General features: G+C 31.1%; 2 protein-coding genes across 13 annotated transcripts in view; one reads left to right on the top strand and one right to left on the bottom strand.

Annotated features, from left to right (window-relative positions):
• Positions 1-388: 388 nt before the first annotated feature.
• Positions 389-26,792, bottom strand: part of LOC148235604 (uncharacterized) — a 36,337-nt gene continuing 9,933 nt past the window's right edge. Inside the window, exons 11-57 of one of the 12 annotated variants that reach the window (XR_015809434.1) lie at positions 26,645-26,776; positions 20,126-20,251; positions 19,930-20,058; positions 19,640-19,768; positions 19,448-19,576; positions 19,195-19,323; positions 18,913-19,038; positions 18,253-18,381; positions 17,866-17,991; positions 17,670-17,798; positions 16,391-16,516; positions 16,075-16,203; positions 15,872-15,997; positions 14,111-14,236; positions 13,952-14,053; positions 13,620-13,742; positions 13,416-13,544; positions 13,222-13,350; positions 13,026-13,154; positions 11,604-11,732; positions 10,587-10,712; positions 10,428-10,529; positions 10,066-10,194; positions 9,865-9,990; positions 9,671-9,799; positions 9,474-9,602; positions 9,277-9,405; positions 8,682-8,810; positions 8,486-8,611; positions 8,278-8,406; positions 8,090-8,212; positions 7,264-7,395; positions 7,122-7,199; positions 6,966-7,034; positions 4,610-4,732; positions 4,413-4,538; positions 4,296-4,346; positions 4,084-4,229; positions 3,838-4,007; positions 3,562-3,692; positions 2,343-2,471; positions 2,163-2,276; positions 1,993-2,104; positions 1,001-1,097; positions 864-943; positions 570-789; positions 389-500 (exon numbers count right to left, since the gene is read on the bottom strand). Coding sequence is in view for 9 of the 12 variants with exons in the window: in XM_088185065.1 (XP_088041191.1) it covers positions 639-789; positions 864-943; positions 1,001-1,097; positions 1,993-2,104; positions 2,163-2,276; positions 2,343-2,471; positions 3,562-3,692; positions 3,838-4,007; positions 4,084-4,229; positions 4,296-4,346; positions 4,413-4,538; positions 4,610-4,732; positions 6,966-7,034; positions 7,122-7,199; positions 7,264-7,395; positions 8,090-8,212; positions 8,278-8,406; positions 8,486-8,611; positions 8,682-8,810; positions 9,277-9,405; positions 9,474-9,602; positions 9,671-9,799; positions 9,865-9,990; positions 10,066-10,194; positions 10,428-10,529; positions 10,587-10,712; positions 11,604-11,732; positions 13,026-13,154; positions 13,222-13,350; positions 13,416-13,544; positions 13,620-13,742; positions 13,952-14,053; positions 14,111-14,236; positions 15,872-15,997; positions 16,075-16,203; positions 16,391-16,516; positions 17,670-17,798; positions 17,866-17,991; positions 18,253-18,381; positions 18,913-19,038; positions 19,195-19,323; positions 19,448-19,576; positions 19,640-19,768; positions 19,930-20,058; positions 20,126-20,251; positions 26,645-26,776 (5,618 nt within the window). In the remaining 3 variants the exon portion in view is untranslated. Of the gene's footprint in view, positions 501-536; positions 790-863; positions 944-1,000; positions 1,098-1,992; positions 2,105-2,162; positions 2,277-2,342; positions 2,472-3,561; positions 3,693-3,837; positions 4,008-4,083; positions 4,247-4,295; positions 4,347-4,412; positions 4,539-4,609; positions 4,733-6,965; positions 7,035-7,121; positions 7,200-7,263; positions 7,396-8,089; positions 8,213-8,277; positions 8,407-8,485; positions 8,626-8,681; positions 8,811-9,276; positions 9,406-9,473; positions 9,603-9,670; positions 9,800-9,864; positions 9,991-10,065; positions 10,195-10,427; positions 10,530-10,586; positions 10,713-11,603; positions 11,733-13,025; positions 13,155-13,221; positions 13,351-13,415; positions 13,545-13,619; positions 13,743-13,951; positions 14,054-14,110; positions 14,237-15,871; positions 15,998-16,074; positions 16,204-16,390; positions 16,517-17,669; positions 17,799-17,865; positions 17,992-18,252; positions 18,382-18,912; positions 19,039-19,194; positions 19,324-19,447; positions 19,577-19,639; positions 19,769-19,929; positions 20,059-20,125; positions 20,252-26,428; positions 26,530-26,644; positions 26,777-26,792 lie in introns of those variants that run through there. The other 11 variants (XR_015809435.1, XM_088185065.1, XM_088185074.1 and 8 more) reach the window with 11 other exon arrangements.
• Positions 20,250-25,507, top strand: LOC148235605 (uncharacterized). Its single transcript, XM_088185076.1, has one exon. It carries the CDS (start codon positions 21,037-21,039, stop codon positions 24,928-24,930), a length of 3,894 nt encoding a protein of 1,297 aa, XP_088041202.1. The 5' UTR covers positions 20,250-21,036; the 3' UTR covers positions 24,931-25,507.

The raw sequence follows: 26,792 nt of genomic DNA on the forward strand, positions 1-26,792 counted from the left end.
AGACAATCTATGGAGCAATATGTGAGATGCGATAAATTCTTAATTTATTTTTTATGTAATACAAAAAATAATATACCTAACTGAGATTCTTGTGGTACTTTATGTTTTAAACGCCCTTTTATAATAAAAAATCTTGTCATAAGTTAATTGCTATGTTGATTAACTTTTTTGTTTAGGAAAAATAATACTTAGTACAAAGAAAAAATATGTTGCACAGTGACACAATGACATAATAATGAAAATATAAATTGTTTATTTTAAGCAATTTTAATTAAAAATGCAATTTTCCGACTTTGCGGTACGTTAGTGTCACGTAAAAACGTGACGTAGCTTTCCGTGGCAAAGCCCTTGGAGTCGTGGGACGATAGTGTCGTTCCCATTGAAATAAATCACGCGTTAGCAACCGACAGCCGGACTTCCTCTGGCCAGAGCTTCCTCCAAGTATGCTTAACCCAAATTCCTCATCGAGCACACGTCGATATCACAGAGATTATCCGGCACTAAGTGACACGTTTTTATTATTTAAAAAAAATATGTTCAGAAATAATTTTATTTGATAATATACTCACATAAATATATACAATTAAACTTATGAAAGTGAATATCAGATTAACATAAATTAAGTAAAGATAATGTCACTATAATCCATATTTGGAAATTGAAAAATGTATTTGATGTGATTCTGTGTATTGGTTCTTAATGACATTTATAAAAACTTTTCCAGAATGTTTTATGTGCACCGCTGGTTTAATCAAATTAACGACAAATGATTGATTCAATTCGATTAATCTAAAATATGTTCATTAAATTATCATTCTAAATAATTAAGATATAACAAAAATATATTAGCATAAAATACTTGCTTGAATACTTCATTTAATTGTAATTGATAAAAAAACTTGACTTTTTCTCCTTGACTCTTGAATCTTGGAATATATATCAACTGAAAATGTATATAATATGTAATGATTGTAGTTTTTACAATATTTTGAATACTCACTTGATATGGGTTTTCCGGTGATGCATATTGTAGATGATTTATTATAACCGCATAATATTTCAAATATTTTGTTTTGCAGGTTTCACATACGCATTTACTGTAAAAAATAATTAATTAAAATACATTTTTTTAAAATTATAAACAACATATTTTAAAAGCAACAAATTTAAAATTACTTTTTTTACAAACAATAGTCAGTAATTTTTAAATATAATATTATTAAAATATGTTTAGTTACTTATAAACACAGTAACTTTTAAAAAATGGTTAGTGAGATTTGTTTGAAAATCAAAACTAAATTATTCATATAAAAATTATTAGTATTATTTAAAAGAATATAAATATTTTATGACTGATTTATAAGAGGCAATTTTGAAATATTACTGTATCTTTTTAAAATATAAAAAAATCAGTCAAGCATTTTTTTAAAATACATTTAAAATAAAAACTGACTATTAGTTGTCAGGTTTACTAATTGTACTACCCAGCAATTAACGAGTGTGAGAAACGAACAAAACAAATCTCGAAGCAAAAGCTTTAATTTCAAGCGCGAGAAACACAATAGTATTTATACAATAAAGACATTTAATCGGCAGATTTAAAAGTTGCTTTTCGTTAAAATAGAACACGACCGTGAAAAGACATTTCTGGATATTACGATATTAAGTCATGAATGTCAGCGGGTCGATAATTTTTTTTAAATATCTCGTAAAAATAATAGATTATGCGCTTGATGCAAATTGGTGTCTAACAACATTTTAACTACCGTATAAAGTTTGTAGCCTATTAGCAGCCAATTGTCGAAAAAATATATCACGAAAAGAGCAGTCACTAAAATATAAAAGATTTCAACTCGATCCTCAATACGACTTGTAGGTTACGACGGGAACAGCCACGCATATCTTTAAGTACACGAATTATGTATCGTATAGGTTCAGTACTTGAAACTAATTCCTGTTTAATTAAATTATATAATTTATAAAAAGTACAACCTCTCCTGTAGCCTGTACCTCTTTGGGCAGCTGGTACAGTTAAAACCACCTGCAAAATTGTTGCATATTTTATTTGGACAAGCACTTGGCCATTGTTCGCATTCATTTATATCTAAAAATAAAATATATATATATAAACTGATTTATATCATACTACTTATATAACTTACCATTGCAAAAACTCCCGTTATAAATTGTATAACCTTTTGGACACTCGCACGCAAATCCAATGTTTGTTTTAACGCATTGGTACGCGCAATTTAATGAATCACAATCTATTGTACCTGGAACGATAATTAGGTATGTTTTAGATTATCTAACACTGTGAACATTATAATAACATTTTTTACTTCTTTCACAACGATTATTAATCTCGTTTAATTTGTATCCGGAAGCACAGGTACATTCATATTTCCCTATAAAATTACGACAGATCATATCTGGTCCGCATATTCCTGGGTTGTCGCATTCATTAATATCTTCAAGAATAAAAATAAATTCGAAATTAAATTGAACGTAAATAAATCTATACAAAATACAATAAGTAAAAAAAAAGAATGCATTTTTAAACAATAAAATTATACTTTGATTATTGTAATATTGAGCCATTGAAAAATACTTAAATCTTGTTTCAAGTCTATAAATTGCTGTATCGGTTTTATAAGCCATAATATATTGCAAAACAGTATTGAGATATATAAAGTAACATGAGAATAAATAAATGAGTTATAGTTCGTTAATTTAAAAAAACATTTAACAACCAGTTTTTTCAGATTATTTTTATAATTTGAAAACTGGTTTTTAATAGTTAAAAATGTTTATGGCGTACATATAAAAACGTCGTGTACTATCGAATTGTTTGAGCTCCTCGTAGCTATCGCCGAAAACATCTATGCATCAGGCACGCACGGTAAGGAGCTGGATGGTTCGCGCAAGGCAAGCGTTCTAGAGCACTGATGACTACAACGGTTTGTTGGCTACAACGATTTAGAATAAACGGCGCAATTTTGACTCTCTAATGTACTCTAAATGTTTTTTTTGAGATTTGCAATAACATAAAAAATACTTAAAGTATGACACGACAATTTTTTACTGAGGAAACATTGGCTTAACACACCATAATTTTTGGTATAGAGAGCGGTAAGGGTTGCATGTTGTCGCATATATTTGCGCAAGTAAGCAGGATTTATATATCCTTTGGCATATATTTAAATCTGATGATTATTGATGTAATTTTATTATGGTGGAATTGAATTCTAGCTTGAAGAAAAAAGAGCCATTTTTTTAAATACAATAAAGAAATACTTTCTTGCATTTATATCTAATATGTAGCTTTTATCTAATAAATACTTCATATATACTTTAAATCAGTAAGCATTGAAATCACCTGAAATGAGCTTTTCAATTTTTTCGCAATTCTTTTAATTCAGAAATGTTACCGCGACTAGAATATTTTTTTATTTTTTATGTAGCATTGCTAGTCTATCAGATATTTTAAAAATGCATTCGAATTTTAAGGGATATTAATTACAATACAATAATTAAATATTTTTGTTAATTTTAACGCACCATCGCATTGTGTTAAGGTACGTATGTTTTTGTAACCATCAGCACAATTGCATTTATAGGATCCAATCAAGTTTTCACATACTCCATTATTACAAACGTTATTTTGGCATTCGTCAATGTCTGAGCATGTTCTGTAAAAAGTAAAAACAACTTTATATCCAAGAACACTAATAAATAAATTCAATTATAAGCATTCAGATACGCATGTTATTGTTGCAGGAAACAGTTTTACGATTTTCTGGTAAAAAGGTTAGTTACGATAAATAATATATAAACCTGTGATCAATACCGATCTTATATCCTTGACGACAAGAGCATTCATATTTACCAAGGAGGTTTTTTTCACAAAAATGATGACAAAGACCTATGTAGTTATAATTACAATTGTTTGGTATGCAACGGTATGAACCATCTGTATTTATACAAATCTCTTCTGGCCTACATACCTTAAAAAGTAATTAAGTATCATAATACAGTTTTTATACGAATTTAATACATTGACATCAAATATATTTCACCGACATAATACTTAGAGCATTCGTTTGTATCTTGACATTGCTTAGATTCATAATCATATTCGTAACCTTTATTGCAAGTGCAAGTATAATTTCCATAACTGTTTTGACATTTTACGTTTTGGCATATATTCTGTTCACATTCATTTATATCTGAAAGGTGATATATACTAAATTTTAATATTTTAATTATCGATATACATGCCTCATGAAAATTACCTATGCAAACATTGTTAAAAAATTCGTATCCTTGTGGACACACCAATTCGCCTTAAATACAAATTTTGATTAAAATAGTTAATACAAATATTAAATTGTAAATACTTTAATACTCACAGCTCTTAGTCGAAGCATGATATTGATAATTTTTATTTTTGCACACGCATTTGTAGGATCCCTCGTTATTGACGCAATCTGCTTCTTTATCGTTACATATTCCTTCAGTTTTACATTCGTCAATATCTGTAATAGTCAATAAATATTTAAATAAATTATGTTCAATATCTGAATTTAAAAAAAATAATCTTTCTTACCATGACATCTGCCATTAACGAAAGAAAACCCAAGATGACATCTACATCTATAAGAACCTTGAGTATTTATGCAATCTGCATTGTTGCTGCAAATATATTCATATCTTTTGCATTCATCGACATCTATAAAGTTATTAATTTAAAATTGTTAACTATAGCAATAAATATATTTTTTATTAATGTACTATTTTTTTAATGGTGCTCAACATTACCATTTATTTACTATCGTAAATTTAACAGTCGTTTATCCGAAACGCTGGCAACACGTATAAACAATTCTTTAGAAATGACAAATATTGTATCCCATAATAATATTTTAATCCAGGATGAATATATACTTTACAATAATAATATGTAAAAAAGATATAAAAATTGTGTAGAACACCCATTATTGCACAATAACCACAAGCTTTTAAATACCAATAATATTCATACAAATTATATATTTTCTTGCTCTTATATTGCTTTTTTGTAAGATTTTAGACTTTAATTTTGATCGTTAAAGCCTGTCGTTTTAGTATTTTTTTTACATTCTTTATAAAGCCATTCAATACATGTGAATTTTGCTCATTAAAATTAAATTAATACCACCGTGACCTCAAAGCGCCACGATGGTCAAATAATTAAACTATCTATTATATTGTTATTAATAAAATGCACAAAAAATATAATGTATAGTAAAAAAGCTTATGCTTTTACTATCTCGATTTTCTCTAATAAACATTACCCTAAGATTTAAATCTCACACCTTAGCATTTAAGGCAATATACAATTAAGAAGATGGCCAGGAAGAAGAATAGCATTTTAAGGTGAACTACTTCCATATTTAGAATATTATTTATTTATTTAAATTAAATTAGATCAAGAATGATCAGGTTATTCCTATGCATACCCACGGTACAAAAAATTAACAATACATTAAATTATTACGATACACGAAAAATAAATAAATATAAAAACAATAGCAAAAATATAAAAAATAGTGAGAAAGAGAAAAAAATCATAAAATATTAAAATTAAACCATTGAGAAGTATCGCCGTACATGTACGGCAGTTGATATTTCGCTGTTATGAAGTATCCCAGATAGTAATATATTTAAATATATAACTGAATAAATAAAAAATATTATAATTATTTATATTATATAATATTTTTCTTAATTTTTTTTCTGTATAATTTCTATACAAAATAATATCAATAAATTAAATAGTACAAAATAAATTAACATAACAAAAAATATTTAATATTATTTTATAAAAAATATTAAAAGCCTCTGTATTGATATAAAAAAATCCATAAAAGCCGAATAATAAATATTAAATATGTAAAATAACAAATAAAAATATTAAATTAAAAGTGGTAAAATAAATTATTAAAACATAATCATACAAAAAAGTAGTAAAATAAATCAAAGCAATAAAACTAAAAAAATCACTGATTTTTTAATAATTATTTACTATTAATGCAATAATAAATAAATAACAACAGAATATTTATGAAAATATACGTAAAATTTACTCTCTCTCAGGTGTATACTAGCTAATTAACAAATGTTTATAAATTAACTCAATATTCAAAGGGCTAAATTATACGAAACGGAATAGCTAATATTAGATAGGTCAATGTGCAATGTCAGAGTATTAAGGAGCCGGATGGCATCAGCCACAAGCGAATCAGCTAGTGCTAACGTCCTTGCTCTTTCGAACATTAAAAAAGGACGCGATCGTGATTCTCGAAGACGGAATTCAAAGATAAATTTCTTGGGAATAATTCAGTTGTCGACAGCACCCTCCAATACTTCGCTACATTCTACGAGAACTTAGCAAATCGTATCTCAACGTAAATATCCTATTATTTTTTTTATTAAAAGGGAGTATTTCGTTATTCGGGAAACTCAAATTATATATCTAGATTCAAGAATGCTGAAAATTAGAGGAAAGGAATAACAAACGGATAAATCATAATAAAGGCGAGCATCTTGTAATATTTTCCATACACGTCGTGTAAAACAACTCTTTAAATTTTTGCTTTAGAAGCTTATTTATAAATGTATTTGATACATTCAAAATCTCTCTTAAGTTAGATAAGCTTTGTAAAGAACAGTTTTTAGCAATAAATCAAGATGAGATTCACTACATGATTTTACAGAACAATTAGGGAATAGTAATTTCTAAATTGTCGGTTAGGTCAGATATTATGTTAGATGATTATACATATGCGGTTCAAGTCAAATACATATTATTTACACCCAAAGTATATAATCTTTTACCTGAACATTTATGTATTATTTATTATATTATTAATTATTTATGCATATATTGTATTATATTTATGATAAGAAAAAAATATATTTACCTTTACAAATGTTGTTTTCAGTATCTACTTCGTATCCAAGTGAACAACTAGTTATTTTTTTAGGACTACCTGAAAATCAACAGTTTAATTGCTTATTGATGATAATTTTATTTTATATTTTATAGCCAAACACTAAATTAGATAATGAAGCATTACAATAAAAGCTTCCAGGTGTATTAACGCATTCATTATTCCCACCACAGTTAATATTGTGAACTGCGCATTCATTTATATCTGAAAAACACCAGTTCTTTATATTCGATTGTAATAATATTATATCATATTTTATTTCATTTACCATCACAAATGTTCAAGGTTGCATTATAAATGAATCCTTGTATACACTTTGAAACACATTTGAAACTTCCAATTTCATTTTTACACTCTTCTTCTGACCGACAAATTTCTGGATTTTGACACTCATCTAGATCTATAAAAAGCATTTCATATTATTAGTAAGTATTTTTAAATTTTCAAACATTTTTATATAATAAAACAAAATAAAGAAACAGTCGCAGAAAAGAACTACATTTTCTAGACAAAGATACAAAGAAATTTCACCGTTAAAAATTAGAAACAGATCAAGAAAAGCGCTAGCGCTTTATCTGCTAATAAAAAATAGCTAATAAGTTAAATAATAGATTAGAAAAATATAATTTATTATTGTAGATTAGGATTGAATTTTCGTTGAAAGTTAGTTCAACGAAAATTTTTACAATAATTAAAAATAATATAATAAAAAGATCTGGAATTAATAGATAAAATAACATTTTGCTTAAACGCATTGAATATATTTTTATTCATTATTTAACATTTTTTTAATGCTTGCTTATCTTTTGGTTGTTTTTATCAAATATTTAATAATAAAGTAAGGTTAAGTTAATATGTTTAAAAAACTAGATCTGTGATAATCTATAAAAAACCCAGATAAGTAAAATTTAATAATTATGTACGACCACAACTAATCTTCGCACGACGACGATCGGTGGTACACATGACGCATATATGTATATTAGGATAGATCTACCAGTATTACGTTATATTATTTTATTATTACTACATTAACCGTCAGTTCCTTTTTATTTATAGATAGGACCATGTTCAAGAAAAAGAGTGTGAGTTACCTTCACATCCTTGCGATTTTTCATTCAATGTATATCCTGTTCCACACGTGCAGCTATAACTACCAATCGAGTTTTCACAAAATGATGCAGAGCATATTCTTCTATCTAAACATTCATCAATATCTAAAATAAAATTAAAAATTAGGTTACGCATTTTTATATTAAAGCATTTATCGTAAAATAGAAACCGATGCATTCTTTTGAAATTGTATTCATATTATATCCAACGTGACATAAACATTCATAACTTCCTGGCATATTTTTGCAATATTGATTTTCTCCACAATCATTATTGCCTGTAATGCATTCATCAATATCTGTAATGTGAGATTTATGTATTAAATATAAAAATAGATAAGAAAGTCAATATTGTTTATTAATAAAAATGTGTTACACCTTCACACGTTTTTGAGCGACTATTAAAATTATATCCATTTTTACATAAGCATACATAACTTCCATGTGTATTTCTACACAGTTGATTTGAAGAACAAACATTTGTGTTCAAACATTCGTTAATGTCTGAAAAAAAATCACTTACAACAATGCGTTACATGATTGAAAATCACTATATTCCAAATAATTGATTTACCAGTGCAATAGCGAGAATTTTGCATCATTTGAAATCCATCTCTACAAACGCATTCGAAACTTCCATTAGTGTTTTTACATTTTAGATTTACGTTACATGTATGCTGTTTATTTGCGCACTCATCGATGTCTGAAATTAGTGATTATTTATTAAGTTTTTTTTAAATAGTAAATGCCTTGAACGACTCTAATTTTGTCTATCAAAAAATTCGTTTAAAACCGAGTAACGTAATTTGAGAATGGAGACTTTACTAATACTAATTGCGAAAAAGCCGAACGTTTTACTCACTACATGTGACACGTGTCCTATATAAATTCAAATTTAACACATAACCCTGCTTAAAGGCCTGATTTAGTTCAAGATTTTGCTGCTGCTTTAAAATATTTTTTTTATGTAATTATTTAATAAATTTCATAAAAGTTCTATTCATAAAAATGGTGAAAAATTATAGAGCTAAATTGTTCGAAATAATTATTGTTTTTCAATCCGCGGAGCTAAATTTGATTAAACCTATTTCAAAAGACAACTATTTATTGCGAAAACATTTAATGACTGTCTCTCGACAAATTAATAAATATATAAACGAACTTCTTACCTTTACATTGATTTGTTTTTCTGTCAAAATAATATCCAGTCTTGCAACTGCATGTGTAACTGCCCACGGTATTCTTGCATACCTCATTTTCTTTACATTTACTTGGTGTCAATTGGCACTCATTGATATCTATGCATGATTATTATTAAAAAAATGATGATGATTAGTATAATATATAAAATGTGAAAAATAATTACCTCTGCATATTTTATTGTATGAATCCAAATAATATCCATCTTGACATAAACATTTGAAGCTTCCCTCTGTATTGAAACAAGCCTGGGAAACTCCACAATTGTGAATCTTTAGTTTGCATTCATCTATATCTGAAACATTAAGTTAGTGCTGTTTACTTAGTAACATTTTTTAGCAATTAGCAATTTAAAATATAAACCTTCACAAGCCAGAATTTCAGCGTTGCGAATAAATCCATAATTACATTCACATGTAAAACTTCCGATCGTATTCACACACCTTTCATTAGTTTGACATGTGTTTTTATTTGTTCTACATTCGTCAATATCTAAAAAATATGTAACAAAATACTTTATTAATGTATTAAAATTATAAAATATAGCTTGTATTTACCAAAACACCGTTTTAATATTGGATTTTCTTCATAACCATCTCTGCACTTACATTTATAACTTCCGATAGTATTTATACATATGTGCATATCACACTTGTGCAAATTTAATCTGCATTCATCTTTATCTTTTAATGTATAGATTAATCAGTGTGAATTACAATAGTAAATATAGTATAGTTTTATCTACGCCAATAACTTACCAATGCACATATTCTGAACTCGCTCAAAACCAGAATTACAAACGCATATGAAGTGATCTTTATCTTTTTTACATTCTGCGTTATCTCCACAAGTTTTCGACGATTCTTTACATTCATCGTTATCTAAAGCTGTTCAATGAATATGTATTTTTTTGCCACAATTATATTATATATTATGCGCTGATTAAAAATATATAAATAATAAAAATCATCAAACTCTTATTCATGTAAAAATATATTTTAAATGAATATGACCATATATGTAAAAATCAATTTTAGGAAATCGGCGAGAAATGTTTATTTGTGACAAAAAATTGTAATTCGTATTTTGATTAAATAAAAATATAAAGAAAATATCATACGTTTTTCAAAGTTTGGTTTTATGCATTTATGGCTTCCTGCAGTATTTAAACATAGATATCCTTTTGGGCACGGGAAGGGCTCACGATCGCAATCTTTTATTTCTAAGAATATGCATAATTAAAATATGTTTTAATATAATGTAGAATATTACAATTTACTTTCGCATTTTTGTGAATTTTGATTCAAACTGGATCCCGTTTGACAATTACATTTGTAGCTGCCTGAGGTATTTTCGCAGGTTTTATCTTTTGGACAAATATTTTTATCCAAGCATTCATCGATATCTGAAATATTATTTGTAATAAGCAGGCGCGTATGGTGAGATACACACCTTTTCGCTCGCTCGGGTGTTAAGTGACGAGAGTGAGTGAGAGATAAGGGCGTGCAGAACGCATGCATCGCACACCCTTATCTCTCATTCAATCTCGCCACTTAACACGCGAGCGAGCAAAAGGTAAAGTACAATATCTCATCGTACGCATCAGTAATATTTTTATATTTTATGTAAAAAATAACATAGCAAGATAGGTTTTACTACTGAACTTGTAAATTTACTGCTACTCATTTACATTTTATAAGGTTCAGAAAGCAATAAAAGCAACAATAATATGCAAACAAATTTTAACACAAACGGAGATGCATAAAAAAAATACACTCTGTTTCTTTGATTAAAAATGCTAATTGTGAAAAGACTTGCTGGAAAGTGGGTGCTTTTGAAGGCAATGTTCCACTCCTTTTATTTATTTTAGTATGTATAAAAAAAGGCAATTGAAATACATACATCGCAAAAAACTAGTTTAGTTCGGATTCATTATTTGATGTCAATTTTTATTTTTTTGTTATAAATATATTCTTAATATGATTTTTTCAATGAAAACGGTCTAAAAACGACATTTATTTTGGGATTATCTAATATATTATTTTAAATAGCTGAAAAGTTCCAGAACTGTTATGTTATGTAATAAAATATACAGAATAATTTACATGAAGTGTTTATCGACTTTTTATTTATAAATAAAAGTCATAAACATTTATTTTATATTTATAATGACTGTATATTTAACCATGTAGAATTTGGAATATTATTTAATTTTATACTAATTATTTCAATGTAAATGTTTATTTAACGATTTTTAGCAAATTAAAGTATATATCTATATAAAAAAAACAATCACCTTGACATATGTTACTGTCTTCGTCCAAGTAATATCCACTTTGACATGTGCATTTAAAGCTTCCTTCTGTGTTTAAGCAAGTCTGTTTTTCTCCACAATTGTGAAGGTAATCTTTGCATTCGTTAATATCTGTAATTATAAATTATTAGTGGAATATATAATATATTAGATATTAAAAAATAGCATAACATTAAAAAAAAAACATTCACAGTGTCGATATATTCTAAATCAGAATCTAAAGACTGTATTCAAAGATAAATAAAAAGAGACATGAAAAAATTTAAGACTACGGAAGTGTACAAGTTTATATAAATCACAAACAACTCAATAAGTTAACAAAAATAAATATAAAGAAATAAAAAATAAGTTGAAAGGAAAATTAAACAAGCTGAATCTAAATATATATTATATAATAGAGACAACAATAAAAAATATAGTTGATTTCCTCTAAATAAATATCAAACTAATATTATATTTTATATTATAGGAATGAATTTTTATTTAGAAAATATGCAAACTACTATTCAGTATTAATTTTTATTAGTGCTGTTATATCATGATAAATATCCCAATTGGTCGAGGTACTGCAATTGTAGATTAAAGACAATCCGGGAATAAATTCCTCAGAATCTTATGTGAATGTTATTGTGAAGCATTGGGATAACCTATTACGTAACACTGGTCCTAATTAAATTTAAATTAATAAATACTGTTTCAAATAAGGAGGTAGTACTCTTTAAAAAAATGCTCTTTTACTTCCTGGTCTTCTTCTTAGATGATAAGATGTAAGATTAAAAAAAATCAAGTTTTGGATTATTCTGGAAAATTTTAAGTTAAAGTTTATGATAAATGAAAATTTTTCAGATCTTTAAAAAAATATTTAAGAAATAAATTAATATAATTTGGCCAATGTTTATAAATTAATACGACAATAAATCCTTAATTATTTTTAAAATCACGTTTTTATTGACATAGATAAGATCTTACAGGGAATGAATGAATTGAATTGTCTTTCAAAATATATGTAATATTGATATAAAGGTTTGCCATCTCTGCTATATAGGATAAAACACGTAAATTGGCATCTATTCTTTAACTGATAATTTGTTGCAATACATCATATTTTAATTGTTTGCCATATCATAAAATATGTTTACATGTGGCAAACCCTGTCAACACAGCACCATTTTATATATCAAGTTACTTGTCGATATTAAAATAATATAAATATAAAAATAAATATTTCGAAAAAAATAAATAAAAAACATATTAATGTAATATCACAGATACTTGTTGCCAACTTTTAACTTGTGATTGTGTTAATCTAGCGTGTGTGTTTTGGATAAAAAATGGATATACATACGTCTCGTATAATAATTAGAATAATTATTCAATACAATTTAAGTTATCATTGTAATAAACCTTTGCATGTTTTGTTGTTCAAATCCATTGCATATCCATCTTGACATGAACATTTGAAGCTTCCATCTGTATTTAAGCAAATCTGCTTATCTCCACAATCGTGCGTTTTAAATGTGCATTCGTCTACATCTGAAATATGATTTAATGGTGTTAACCTGATAATATTTATAAACAAATAATAATTTAAAATATAAACCTTCACAAGATAGAGTTTGATTGTTGAGAATAAATCCAAATTTACATTCACACGTAAAACTTCCAGGCGTATTTAGACAATTTTGATCAATTTGACATGTGTTTTCATCACTTTTACATTCGTCAATATCTGAAAAATAAATTAAGAGATATTTTATTAATATATTCGAATTATTACATTTAGTATATAATTACCAAAACACTGTTTTAATTTTGTATCTTCAGCAAAACCATCTTTGCATACACAATCGTAACTTCCAATTGTATTTGTACATTTCTTGTCTACATCACAATTGTGCACATTTAATCTGCATTCGTCTTTATCTTTTAATGTACAGATTAATCAGTATGAATTACAACAGTGAATATAGTATAGTTTTATCTACGCCAATAACTTACCAATGCACATATTCTGAACTCGCTCAAAACCAGAATTACAAACGCATATGAAGTGATCTTTATCTTTTTTACATTCTGCGTTATCTCCACAAGTTTTCGACGATTCTTTACATTCGTCGTTATCTAAATGAAGTATGTAAAATTTAAAATGTAAAGCTGTAGAGCGAATTTGTATTTTTATAGCACAATAACATGTGACAGTGTAAAAGTGTAAAAAACATATTTACATAATAAAATATGATAGGAATTTGGCAAAAAATGTTTATTTGTGGCATGAAAATTGTGGTTCGTGTTTTGATTAAATAAATAAAAATATAAAGAAAATAATTTACTTGTTTCGAAGTTTGGTTTTATGCATTTATAGCTTCCTGCAGTATTTAAACATAGATATCCTTTTGGGCACGGGAAGGGCTCACGATCGCAATATTTTATTTCTTAAAATATGCATAGTTGAAATATCATTTAATGTAATTTAGAATATTATCATTTACCTTCGCATTTTTGTGATTTTTGATTCAAACTGTATCCTGTTTTACAGTTACATTTGTAGCTGCCTGAGGTATTTTCGCAGGTTTTATCTTTTGGACAAATATTTTTATCCAAACATTCATTGATATCTGAAATATTATTGATAATAAGCAGGCGCGTACGGTGAGATACTTTCCCTTTCGCTCGCTCGCATTACATGCGTTCCGCACGCCCTTATCTTTCACTATTATCTTTAGTATATAAGTAATCGTAACCCTACAAAAGATTTTTGTATTCTTTTGATCTTTTATAGCAAAACTATGTTTTTGATCATAATGACTTTTTTCTTTATATATTTTTGTTAAAAAAAACTACATAATAAATAATGAGGTTGATGATGAATGAGGCAGAATTTTTTTTTGTCAATTTAATACCCCCATTTAATAAATGTAAAAATTGGAATTGCTTTTTACAATAAAATATTAATATATGTAATGTTTCATAATGAATACTTTTTATATTTATTGTGTCAATTCGACTATTCGTTTTTTGTAATTTACCAAAAAGATCTTTGTAATTTACCAATAGGATTAAAATAATAAATATTAATAATAATCAATTAATATGTTAAGTACCTAAACTTTGCCTTTTAACCTTCACAAAAATCCATAATTCGTCTTCTCCATTGCATTTAAAATGTTGTTTCATTTTTACTTTTAAACTATTTGGCATTGTTCTAAAATTATTTACATTAAAATTTAAAAATAATTTTTATTTCAAGATATTCTATATGAGCTGAAAATAGCTCATTATTAGAGTATTATCAATACCAGATATGTACCACCTCGATCAACAGCATAGTTTTCTCGCAACGAATTTGTCCTAATTTTTATTTTATGTAAGTAAATGTCATTTACACTATTTTTAAAAAAGGCTTTTGATAAAATTCGTCATGCCTTAACTCATCATACTTTTCATATCGTCATGAATATGTTCAATATGGTAACACGAGTCGTCTGAATACATTGCAACATCAGGTATTCTTCAAGGTTCTAATCTTGATCCATAACTGTTTGTTCTGCTTAGTAATGATAGTAATAAAATAATTCGTAATTCCTAAATCTCACTTTTAATGACATTGATAATGATGTATAAAATCTATGTGAGTCACAATATAACATCAAAAATGTCATTCTGGAACAGAAACATAACTAAATTTTGATTATGAAATAAATAGCAACAAGCTTGGTCGTACAAAATTGTGCAAATTTCTTATTGTATTATTAGGTGATATAGCTTATTATTAGGGAATTTTTAATACCTTATATGTACGACTCGATTTTAATAAATCATCACGATATTCATCCGTGAGATTAAGAAAATCTAGAAAAACCTAATCTTTGCTGATCGATCAGAATTATAGTTATATAATAATCACTGATTCTGATCTCCATGACACGATAGAACTTTAAAAACACTAAAGTCCATATATGATTTGAACCTAGGACTTTCAGGACTGGTTTGTTGTTGCATCGAATGGTTCAAACCTATGAAGCTTTGCAGTCTGTCGGTTTACCAGATTCTTACCAAGACTATTTGAATAAGTTTTTCTGTAATAATCTTCAGCTACCAGCTTGAAGGATGAAGGTATTTGATCAAAATGGCACATATAGATAATAAATACATGATTTTACAAACACGACTATTATGTATTAAATCCCAATAAATTAAAATATCGATTCGACTCTTTAATCTAAATTAAATAAGATAAATATTGTATTTACCTTTACACGTTTTTGAGTTATTATCAAGCAAAAACCCTTTTTCACATTGACATTTGTAGCTGCCTATAGTATTTTCGCATTTTTGATTTTTTTCGCAAGCGTTTTTCGTTTCACATTCATCAATATCTTTAATATTATATCATATTCTTAGTTCACAATATAATTTATTATATATATATGTATATACAAATTTAGTTTATTACCAATGCATTTTTGATCTTTTGTATTCTTCGCATATCCTTCATTACAATCACAATCGTAGCTGCCTATGAGATTTACACATATTTTGTTTGCATCACAGTTATAGGTATTTAAACTGCATTCATTAATATCTGTAAATAATATACGGCAACTCTTCTGAGAACTTTATAAAATGGTTTAATATTATTAAAACTCATGCAATTTTCCCCAATATATTTTATTTTATAGCATTTAATAAATAATACACAATTAAAATTAACACCACTAAAACAAGCACCATTGAAACTAATATTACTAGAACTAATAGCATTATGTTACCTTCACACATTTTTGTATCTGTATTTAGCAAATATCCTGTTGGACAAGAACATTTGTAACTACCCATGGAGTTTTCGCAGGTTTGTTTTTCTTGACAAATATTTTTTTGTAAGCATTCATCTATATCTGAAATATAAATCTTATAAGTATAAACATAATTTTAAATGCTTATATTTATAAATCTCATGTATTAAACGTGCTATAGAAAATTTCATTACTACACATGCGCTATGACGCAAAAAAAATATTTTGCTAACATGTTTTTTATTTATTTATAATGTATTGTATAATACTTTTTTGTTTATTTTCAAATTTTGTAATTTTAAATAAATAAAAAAAATATTTTATTCAATATACTTTATATATACTAATTTTATGTTAATATTTGATACACAAGATTTCGCAATTTAATTTTAATGTTAAATGTTTGTATTATTTTTCTATAGCAGTAAAAGTTTTTGAGATTATAAATATTTAAAAATAAAATATATAGATCGTACATAGTGACATCTTTTGATTGTAAGCTGTAATAAGAGTTTATAATTATTATAATATATGTCTAATGTCTCACTACTTCTTTAGCAGTAATGCATTTGAGTAATGGGTGTCATATTTCAATGGACAATATATAATAAATAAATAAATAAAATGATTAACAACTACTTTTCTGGATTAGGCTTAAAGAACGAATCAGATCTCACAGGTGATGAATAATTAAATTAAAATCTAACTAGCTCTTGAATACTAACATATATTAATTGTAAGCTATGTTAGAGTAACACATTGAGATTTACAATCAATAAATACAAAAAATAAATGTATGTCTAATGCACGCCTTACGGAGACCAAACGGTAAAAAAATATAATAAGAACTGCATATAAAAATCGCTTTTAAATCATTAAATACTACCTGTGAGATATGATATATCCAATCTTAGATTTGAAAAACAACGATTGGTCGATTAACAGGTAGTTAATCTCCTCGTTGACTGACCCCGAAAGTCAGCTGATATCCGGCTACATACTGACAAAATCCTGATAAAGGACAACTAATCTATTCGGCTATTTTCTTGATTGAAAACCATTAAATTTACTTCAGTAGATTGCGATTTAGTTATACATAAATATTATTGTAAATTTTATTTGCTTTTACCCACAATTGTGTTTTAACATTTTAAACATCATTTAAATGTAAATTAAAAACACACTACGTTTATTAGTTAAGATATTCTTGCTATTGTGTCTTCAAACATAATATAATTGAAATAAATTAGATAACCTTTGCAGTTATTAGAATTGCTTTCCTTTATGAATCCATCATTACATAAACATTCATAACTACCGACGTTATTTTTGCAGTTTTGATTATCATTGCAATTGTGCTCGTTAGTGGCACATTCATCAATATCTAAAAAGTTTTAAGCATTAAATTGACGAAATGCTAATTTTTAGCTATTAATAAAATGTTATGTTACCTTCGCATTTTTTTTTTAATTGACTCAATTTATATCCAGGTTCACATATACATTCAAAGCTTCCGATTGTATTTTTACAAACTTTACCTTTCGGGCAAATATTTTTTTCCAAACATTCATTAATATCTGAAACAATAAATGATAATAAGTAACTTATTTTTAATAGGATAAATTTTTTTAGCTTTTAAGTGTCGAAACGTTATTTTTCTGTGTACTGCGATCAATTAATTATTGACCGATTTTTGATTTAAAAATTTTAGAAAAAGGTCATGAAAAGAATATGCATTGCCTTTAAACACAATACTACCTCACAAAATAGGTAATATACACACAATACACATTACTACAATCATTTGTGCAATTATTAAAAATGTAAAACATGTTAACCTTTACAGTTGTTTGAATCACTTTCTTTCTTGTATCCTTTATTACACAGGCATTTATAACTGCCTATGGTATTTAGACAGTTTTGATTTTCTTTACAATTATGTTTGCTAGTAGCACATTCGTCTGTATCTGAAAACAAAAAACATTGCATTATAAAAAAAAGTATATTAAATTGCACTTGAGAGTAAATAGTATTCACTCTGTTCCTCAATCTTTATCTTTTATTTGAATAGTTTACATATAATTTTAGCATGTATTTATTAATATATAATAAATAGCTTTGAATTAAAAAACACTTATATTTTGCCTTCACTTGTTACTTCCAGATTGCATATAACAAACGGTGTAAAGTTGCAAGTTACGTAATGTTATAATCAAATAAAACATGAAATAGAACCTTGATATTCGATCGGACTTGACGTACTTTTTCGGTCTTGACTCTTAAGCGTGCTTTTTCGTAAGATGAATCGTCATTACTTGGCTGTCTAACACAAATTATGCGCTCAACATGGCTAACCAATCACATGTTTTTCATGTGAGATGAATTTATATCCAGTTATATAAATTATTTTTATTGTGAAAAAATATTTTTATGCAAGTGAATATATATTATAACACAAAGTGCAATTGATTATTTATATAAAATTAATGCTAGATTACCTTCACAGTCGTTTGTAATTTGATTCAAAATATATCCTTTTTGGCACGTACATTCGAAGCTTCCGATAGTATTTTTACAAACTTTTCTTTCTGGGCAGATATCTTTTCCCAAGCATTCATCAACATCTGGAAATAATTGTATTGGTCATTAAGTCAGTGGCTTGCGATTTTTAGTTATAAATTAAAGAGTATTAGGTGCAAAAAATAATTAGTAAAAATATTATTTGTGAAAGTTTTTGGTCAAAAGTTTTGGGAACTGTTGCGTTAAAAAATTAAAATAACCATTGCAATTATTTGTAGATAGGTCCTTTGTGTATCCTTTAAGACACTCGCATTTATAGCTTCCATTTAAGTTTACACATTTTTGAGTTAATGTGCAATTATGTTCTTTCTTTGAACACTCGTCCACATCTATAAAAAGAAGTCATGATTTTACTATAAATATTTTATAAACAATGAGGCGCAGAATAACTATATTTAATGTAAGCCGATTTAGTTGGGCCATCTATGTTAATAATGTACAGATAATACTGACCTTCGCATAAGTTTGTTTTATTGTCTAAAGAATAACCCTTATCGCACACACAAACATAACTACCAATAGTGTTTTGGCATATTTGTTTATTACCGCACTTGTATGTACCCATCTTGCATTCATCAATATCTAAAATGTATTAATTATAAAGTTTTTGTATGTATTACAAATTAATAAACATCAAATATTTACCTAAGCAGTTCTTAGATTTAGAATCTTCTGTAAACCCATTTTTACAATCACAGTTGTAGCTTCCAATGGTGTTTGTACACATTTTATCCTCTCCGCATTTGTAGCTGCCGGATTTACATTCGTCAGTATCTGTAAGTATAATATAAGTTTTTACTGCAAATACTCAAGATTAAAAAATAAAAGAATAAATCACTAAATTTCTTTCTTTTCAATAATAATCATGTCAAAGCGACACAAATCTCTCGGTTGTACAGTCATTGTATTAATTAAGATTAAAAAAAGCGTTATACCTTCGCATAATTTCGTTACATTATTAAGATTATATCCAGCCTCACATTCACATGAATAGTTTCCGATGTTATTTTTGCAAACTTTACCCTTAGGACAAATGTTTTTATCTGACAAGCATTCGTCGATATCTGAAACAAAATATTTTTTATGTATTAAATACTTTTTACAACTCTGATTTAATTGAAAGTAATATACCTTCGCAGTTTTTTTCTTGGTTCATTTTAAATCCATCTTTGCAAACGCATTCATAACTTCCTTCTGTGTTTTTGCATTCTTCGTTATTTTTACATTTTTGTAAGCCGTTTTTACACTCATCGATATCTGTATAAAAAATAAATGATAAATATTACAATCTAACTATGTGAGCAGCGATAGGGGATACTGAACTTTTCAGTACCACCAAAAGTTCAAGGAATAAGCCAAGAAGTGCACAGTGCAGTTTTTTAATGAAACTGAAAAAAAATTAACGGTCCACGTTGCCCAACAGTTTTATTTATTAAAATTTGGAGTATTGTAAACTGACAGATTTCACACAGCGTCTAGATAGTCAAAAGCATAAAAGAGACAACAATTTAAATAATATAAATATACTTCAGGTGTGGACGGTGAGATACTTCCCTTTCAAATTTTAACCAAAAATACTAATAATCATAGTGTTCCGACAATTTTACATATATTTATGCATGGCCGAATAAAAGTGTGTTATGGCCGTGCGTGGTTTTTTGTGTATAAATAACCTGAAGACGCCTCAGCTGTCACGGCGTGTGGTCGTGCGTCAGCAAGGATTCTGAGGATGTAAACTCTGATAATAAAGCATTTCTATGGTTAGAGGCGTTTAATTCCGTCGAGAGACGGTGGTCCTTCGAAAAGAAAAGACGGCCATCTCCAAAGGGGAGAGGTCGCAACATTTGGTCCTACGAGCCGGATGGACCACCAGCGCTTCGCTGAGGAAGCATTCGGGGCAGCAGCAGCTGAGCAACTGCGGGGCATCACAGGGAAGCCGCCGGGTCGAGAAGCTGCGCAGACGGAGGAGAGGACATTTAGGTTAGTGGTTAGCCGTTCCCCACTTGTTATTTCCTAACCTCAAACTTTTCCTTCGAGTCAATATGTCAAAACGCGACATACTGAAGCGTTCTAGGCTGCAGTCGCAGCTTAAGCGATTTGCCGACGCTGTTGAGGGCTGCGTGTCGAGAGGAGACGCGTCGGGTCTTCAAGTACATCTTGATGACGTTGTGGATGTCTTAAGGACCTTCAGGCAGGTCCAGGAGGACATCGAATGCACCATAGGTGAGGTGGATGATGAAGCTACCTCGGCGTTCGAAAGGGATTATTACAAAGCCATTTACGCCGCGAAAGAGTTAATAGTGCGATATGCACGGGGGCAACCCCCCCTCCCAACAGTCGCGCCGCCTACTAATGTCTCATTACCTGCCCTTCGATTGCCTTTATTTGAAGGTAACTACAAAGATTGGCCGCATTTCTCTAGCCTTTTTCTAAATATTGTTTGCCGAAAGGCAAACATATCAGATCAAGAGAAAGTCCACTATTTGTTGACTTCGGTCAAGGGAGAAGCCGCTGAGGTCCTTCGCGGTATAGAGTCCGCAGGTCAGTCATTTGACCTCGCATGGGAGTTGTTGCGATCACGGTTCGACAACCCGAAAATTTTGGCCACTGAGCACTGGAGAGCACTGCTCAGTATTTCGACAGTTAGCGCCAGCTCCCATGTGGGGTTAAGGAAGCTGATCGATGCGGCTACGTTGCACGTAAGAGCACTGGAAGGTCTTGGGCTGCCAGTGCAGCATTGGGATTTTGTCCTAGTGCAGGTCATCGTGTCAAAATTGGCAGTGGTGCTGGCCCGCGAATGGGAAGCGACAGCACTAACAATCAAATTGACAACGTTCGAGGCGTTGTTAACATTTCTAAAAACGAAACATCAAGTGTTGGAAAACACAATTATCCCGACTCAGGTCCCTATTAAGGAGCCTAAAGTTGTTCACCAAGTGAGTCATCAGCCGTTGCGCGAGGTATGTCCTCAGTGCAAGGGGACTCACAAGTTGGGTGAGTGCCCCAGTTTCAAACAATTGCATGTCCATAAAAGGTGGGTCATCGTGAAACGAAACGCACTATGTTTTAATTGCCTGCGGAAAGGTCATAGTGCTGGTAATTGCAGATGCAGTTGCTGCTCAGTGTGTGCAAAAAGGCACCACTTTTTTCTCCATGAAGATAGGGATCGAGCAGAAGCTCCAAAAGCGACAATGTCCGCTGTAATGGCCTGCCGGTCAGGTCAAACCGGTAAGGTAGTATCGCAAATAGCTTTACTTTCAACGGTAAAATTATCCATCCAGGGTCGAAATGATTCCACGCAAGTCTGCCGTGCCCTTCTTGACACTGGCGCTGAGACGAACCTTGTATCATGTGCACTGGTTGACAGGCTGGGTTTGAACATCCGCAAATCCAGCGCCAACATAGTGGGTGTAGCGGAGTCTGTGGCCGCTAGTCAAGGCTCTGTAAAGCTAAAAATAGCGCCGAGGAAGAAAAAGCAGTGGTCGGTAATTGACGCTATAGTCATGCCGAAATTGACTGCAAAAATTCCAAGCATGGCCAACAGCAATGTACGTAGGGCCATCCCTAGATATATTCAACTGGCAGACAATGAATTTGACTTGCCGGGAGAGGTGGATGTCATCCTTAACGCAAGTTGGTTCTTTGAATCAATGCGCAATGGGCGCAAAAGAATCAAACTTGAGGATGGGTCAGTAGTAATTCTGGCAAATTCCACATTTGGGTGGATAGTGTCAGGTAGCATCTTAGCACCGGCCGCTAAAGATCCTGCCTGCAATCTTAGCTTGGTGCAGATGGACAGGCAGTTAAAAAAGTTCTGGGAGCTCGAAGAGGTAAGTAATGACCTAAGAGCTAGTCACAGCGACAAGTGCGAGGAAGAATTCAAGGGTTCAACAAGTCGTACAACGGAAGGTAGATTTGTTGTACGCCTTCCATTCAAAACTGATGACCGCACTTTGGGTGTATCATACGAGCCAGCGCTTAAGCGGTTCTTTGCTTTAGAGAGAAAGCTGGCGAAGTCTGTAAAGATTCGGGATGAGTATACTGACTTTCTTAAAGAGTATATCTCTCTTGGTCACATGTCTGAGCTTCCCACCGATCCGTCCATAAGGGACGAGGGTTACTACATTCCACACCATGCTGTGATAAAGGAAAGTAGCATCACAACCAAGCTCCGAGTGGTTTTCGATGCATCGTTCAAGTCCAGCAACGGTGCCTCGCTCAATGATCTACTGATGGTTGGTCCAAAACTACAGCAGAATATTTTTGTCGTGTTGCTTCGTTTTCGTCGGTTCACGTATGTCATTACGGCTGACATAGAGAAAATGTACCGGCAGGTTCAGGTTCACGCCTCCCATAGGAGATTTCAAAAAATCTTGTGGCGATCTGACCCACGGGACGACGTGAAATCGTTCCAGCTGAACACAGTAACGTACGGGACAGCTCCAGCTTCATTTTTGTCGGTGCGTTGCCTGCATCAACTTGCAGCCGAGGCAGAGGTTGATTTTCCTGCAGCCTCTGCAGTCATAAAAAATGATTTTTATGTTGATGACCTGCTCACCGGAGCAGAATCCATTGTGGCCCTTAAGGCATTACGGTCTCAAATTGACGTCATATTGAGAAAGGGCTGTTTCACCCTGAGAAAATGGCTGTCAAACGAGCCAAGGGTGATAAGCGATCTCAAGGAGGACGCAAAGGGGCAGATCTCTCACCATATCATTGAGACGAACGAGTCAACGACACTGGGAATAAGCTGGGAAACGAGAACAGATAGGTTCTTTTTTATGGCAGCGTTCCCGGAGACAGTCCCAGTGACCAAAAGGGAGATCCTCAAGTCAATCGCACAAATTTTTGATCCACTGGGTCTAGTCGGTCTCGTTGTTGTAATATTAAAAATATACATGCAGCAGTTGTGGAAGGAGAAGCTTGGCTGGGATGATAAAGTCCCCAGCTCTTTATTCAGCTCCTGGCAATTGTTGTACGGGGGTTTAAATGGCCTAAAGGCAATAGTTGTCCCACGCCATGGGTTTGCGCAGTGTCTGTCTAAGATCAAATTGGTCGGATTCTGCGATGCGTCCATCAAAGCATATTGGAACCGATCAATGGTGAAGGGCTATGTGTGTGTCTTTGTGTGTTTTGCGACAAAGGCAGTGCACCTGGAGGTTGTCACGGGACTTACTACAAATGAGTTCATGAACACCTTGAGACGATTTATCGCGAGGAGGGGCAAACCTGCCGAGTTGCACTCCGATAATGCCACGAACTTTGCGGGAGCCTCTCGTCAGCTAGGAAGGCTTCTAAGATCTGCCGACTTCAAGGAAGTTCCGGCTTCGTTAGCTGAACAAGGGATTAAATGGAGATTCATACCACCACGGTCACCGCATTTTGGCGGTCTGTGGGAAGCGGCTGTCAAATCAGCCAAGCGACATCTGGTAAAGGTAGTGGGAAACGCGTTCTTGACATATAAAGCCTTCAGTACCGTCGTTGCGCAGATCGAGTCAGTATTAAATTCGCGTCCGCTCACTCCAAGTTCCAATGATCCAAATTACCTCATTCCATTGACTCCTGGTCATTTCCTTATCGGCGAGCCACTAACTGCTTGTCCCCAGGAAAACGTGCACGACGTGCCGGAGTCACGGCTGTCTCAGTACAGACGTTTGCAACAGCTGGTGCAGCACTTCTGGGCCAGGTGGTCCAAGGAGTATGTGACATTGATGCAGCAGCGCAGCTTCAGATCGGGTTCCTCCAATCCTGACATTGGCGACATGGTGTTGTTGAGGGAGGACAATCTGCCTCCTCTTCAATGGCAACTTGGACGGGTGATCGGGTTGCAGCCAGGAGAAGATGGAGTTGTACGCGTTGTCTCGGTAAAAACGCCTAGCGGCATCACCAAACGTGCAGTCAGCAGGCTAGCACTCTTACCAGTGGAGCAGCAATAGGACACAGTGTAATAAAACAAATGAGCGTAAACATCGCTCAGGCGATGAAATTAGAAGATAGTGAGTAAGCAAGTATCGTTTCAAAATAAGATACAAAGCTACTTGAAGTGTAGGGAGGAAAAAATGTTCCAAACATAAGTTTTTGCAATGTTCATATGTTACGATGTTTGTACGTGTTATCTGTTCTGTATACTTGTGTATTATAATTTTTGTTGTGTATACTTTGATATTGTTTTTCAGTTGGGAATACTCATGTGTTATAATTTCTGCGCCTATGTGGCAGAGTGAGTTAATATAATTGCGTTCAGCCAACTGTTTTTCAATAAGTTTGTTCAACTAGTGTTTTGAAAGAACAATACTTCTCCCTTGTTCAAAGTATGTACGTTCCTTCAAGGGGGGAGAATGTTCCGACAATTTTACATATATTTATGCATGGCCGAATAAAAGTGTGTTATGGCCGTGCGTGGTTTTTTGTGTATAAATAACCTGAAGACGCCTCAGCTGTCACGGCGTGTGGTCGTGCGTCAGCAAGGATTCTGAGGATGTAAACTCTGATAATAAAGCATTTCTATGGTTAGAGGCGTTTAATTCCGTCGAGAGACGGTGGTCCTTCGAAAAGAAAAGACGGCCATCTCCAAAGGGGAGAGGTCGCAACACATAGGATCTGCGTATCCGTGTCTGATCCGTTAATTTTGAGCACACACAGATAAATTTGTGTATTTTTTCACCACACACGATCGGATCTGTCCGCCAGGCACTCGCGACGGACAGATCCGCTCGTGTATGGCAGCGACTATAGAACACTTAATGCCATCACTGTTTCAGACTGGAATACCAAAAAATGTTTTTTTTTTAAAAAAAATCAAACTTATTCACGCCTTCCACTATATTTACAAACACTATTTTAACGTCATTTAGAATACTTAAGTCACTACAAAAAATTATCAAGATTAATTTCGCTGATCAAAATGAACTTATCATAGCATCTAAAGACAAAGACGAAAGCAAAAAACCTGGTAGCCGTATTCAAACATCTCAGACAATAAAATATCTTCAGTTGTAACCTGACAAGCGTAAACCTAATGCGTTATAACGAAGTAAATTCGTACAATTTAAGCTAGTTAATCATACATAATAAATACTTACAAGTAAGTTTTATCAAAAAAATACTATGAGCAGCAGAGATATTTTTTCTGTAATGCTATACTATCACTTCCAGAACCAGTCGACCATCAAAAACTTTTCGATACTTAAAACACTATGATTTTTTTTACCGAATATTACTTGAAAAGCCAGTAGAAACACAAACTATTTTACGTGACGCACAACAGAAAAATAAAAGATCCGAGTACAATCACACGGACTTAATTAAAAATAAAAGCATTCAACAAACACATATTGCTCTAGCTTGAATAATTGCTTAACGCATCTGATTTTGCATATGTCATAAATACGAGACAGAACAATGGTAGTTAATACTAACACAACACCACCTTACCGTGTGCTAGAGCAACACTTTCGCTCGCACCGACCCTCTTGTGCTTCAGAGTCCTTTTTCTTTGCTCGCGCCGATTTATCGTGCGTTAAATTCCACTTCTCCTAGTCAAATTTTGCAATAATTAATTGCTAGGGGAGAGTACTGTAGGGACTGATTTGAGTTGGCATATTGCCAAGCCGGTAATACGCTAAAATATAAATATAAAAAAGTACATACCTATACATTGAATTGTCTTAGGTTTTAAAATATAACCAACATTGCAAATGCACGTGTAACTGCCCAACGTATTTTGGCACATATGTTTGCCACATTTCTTTTCATTTGAATCTGATAAGCATTCGTCGATATCTGTAGATATATGAAT

This window comes from Plectrocnemia conspersa, unplaced genomic scaffold (assembly GCF_051122295.1).
Source record: "Plectrocnemia conspersa isolate PC_06_02 unplaced genomic scaffold, ASM5112229v1 ptg000004l, whole genome shotgun sequence".
In the NCBI taxonomy this organism is placed as follows: domain Eukaryota; kingdom Metazoa; phylum Arthropoda; class Insecta; order Trichoptera; family Polycentropodidae; genus Plectrocnemia; species Plectrocnemia conspersa.

What these genes read in the sequence shown, in the direction of transcription:
- LOC148235605 (XM_088185076.1), top strand. Translation starts at nt 21,037, where the DNA reads ATGTCAAAACGCGACATACTGAAGCGTTCTAGGCTGCAGTCGCAGCTT.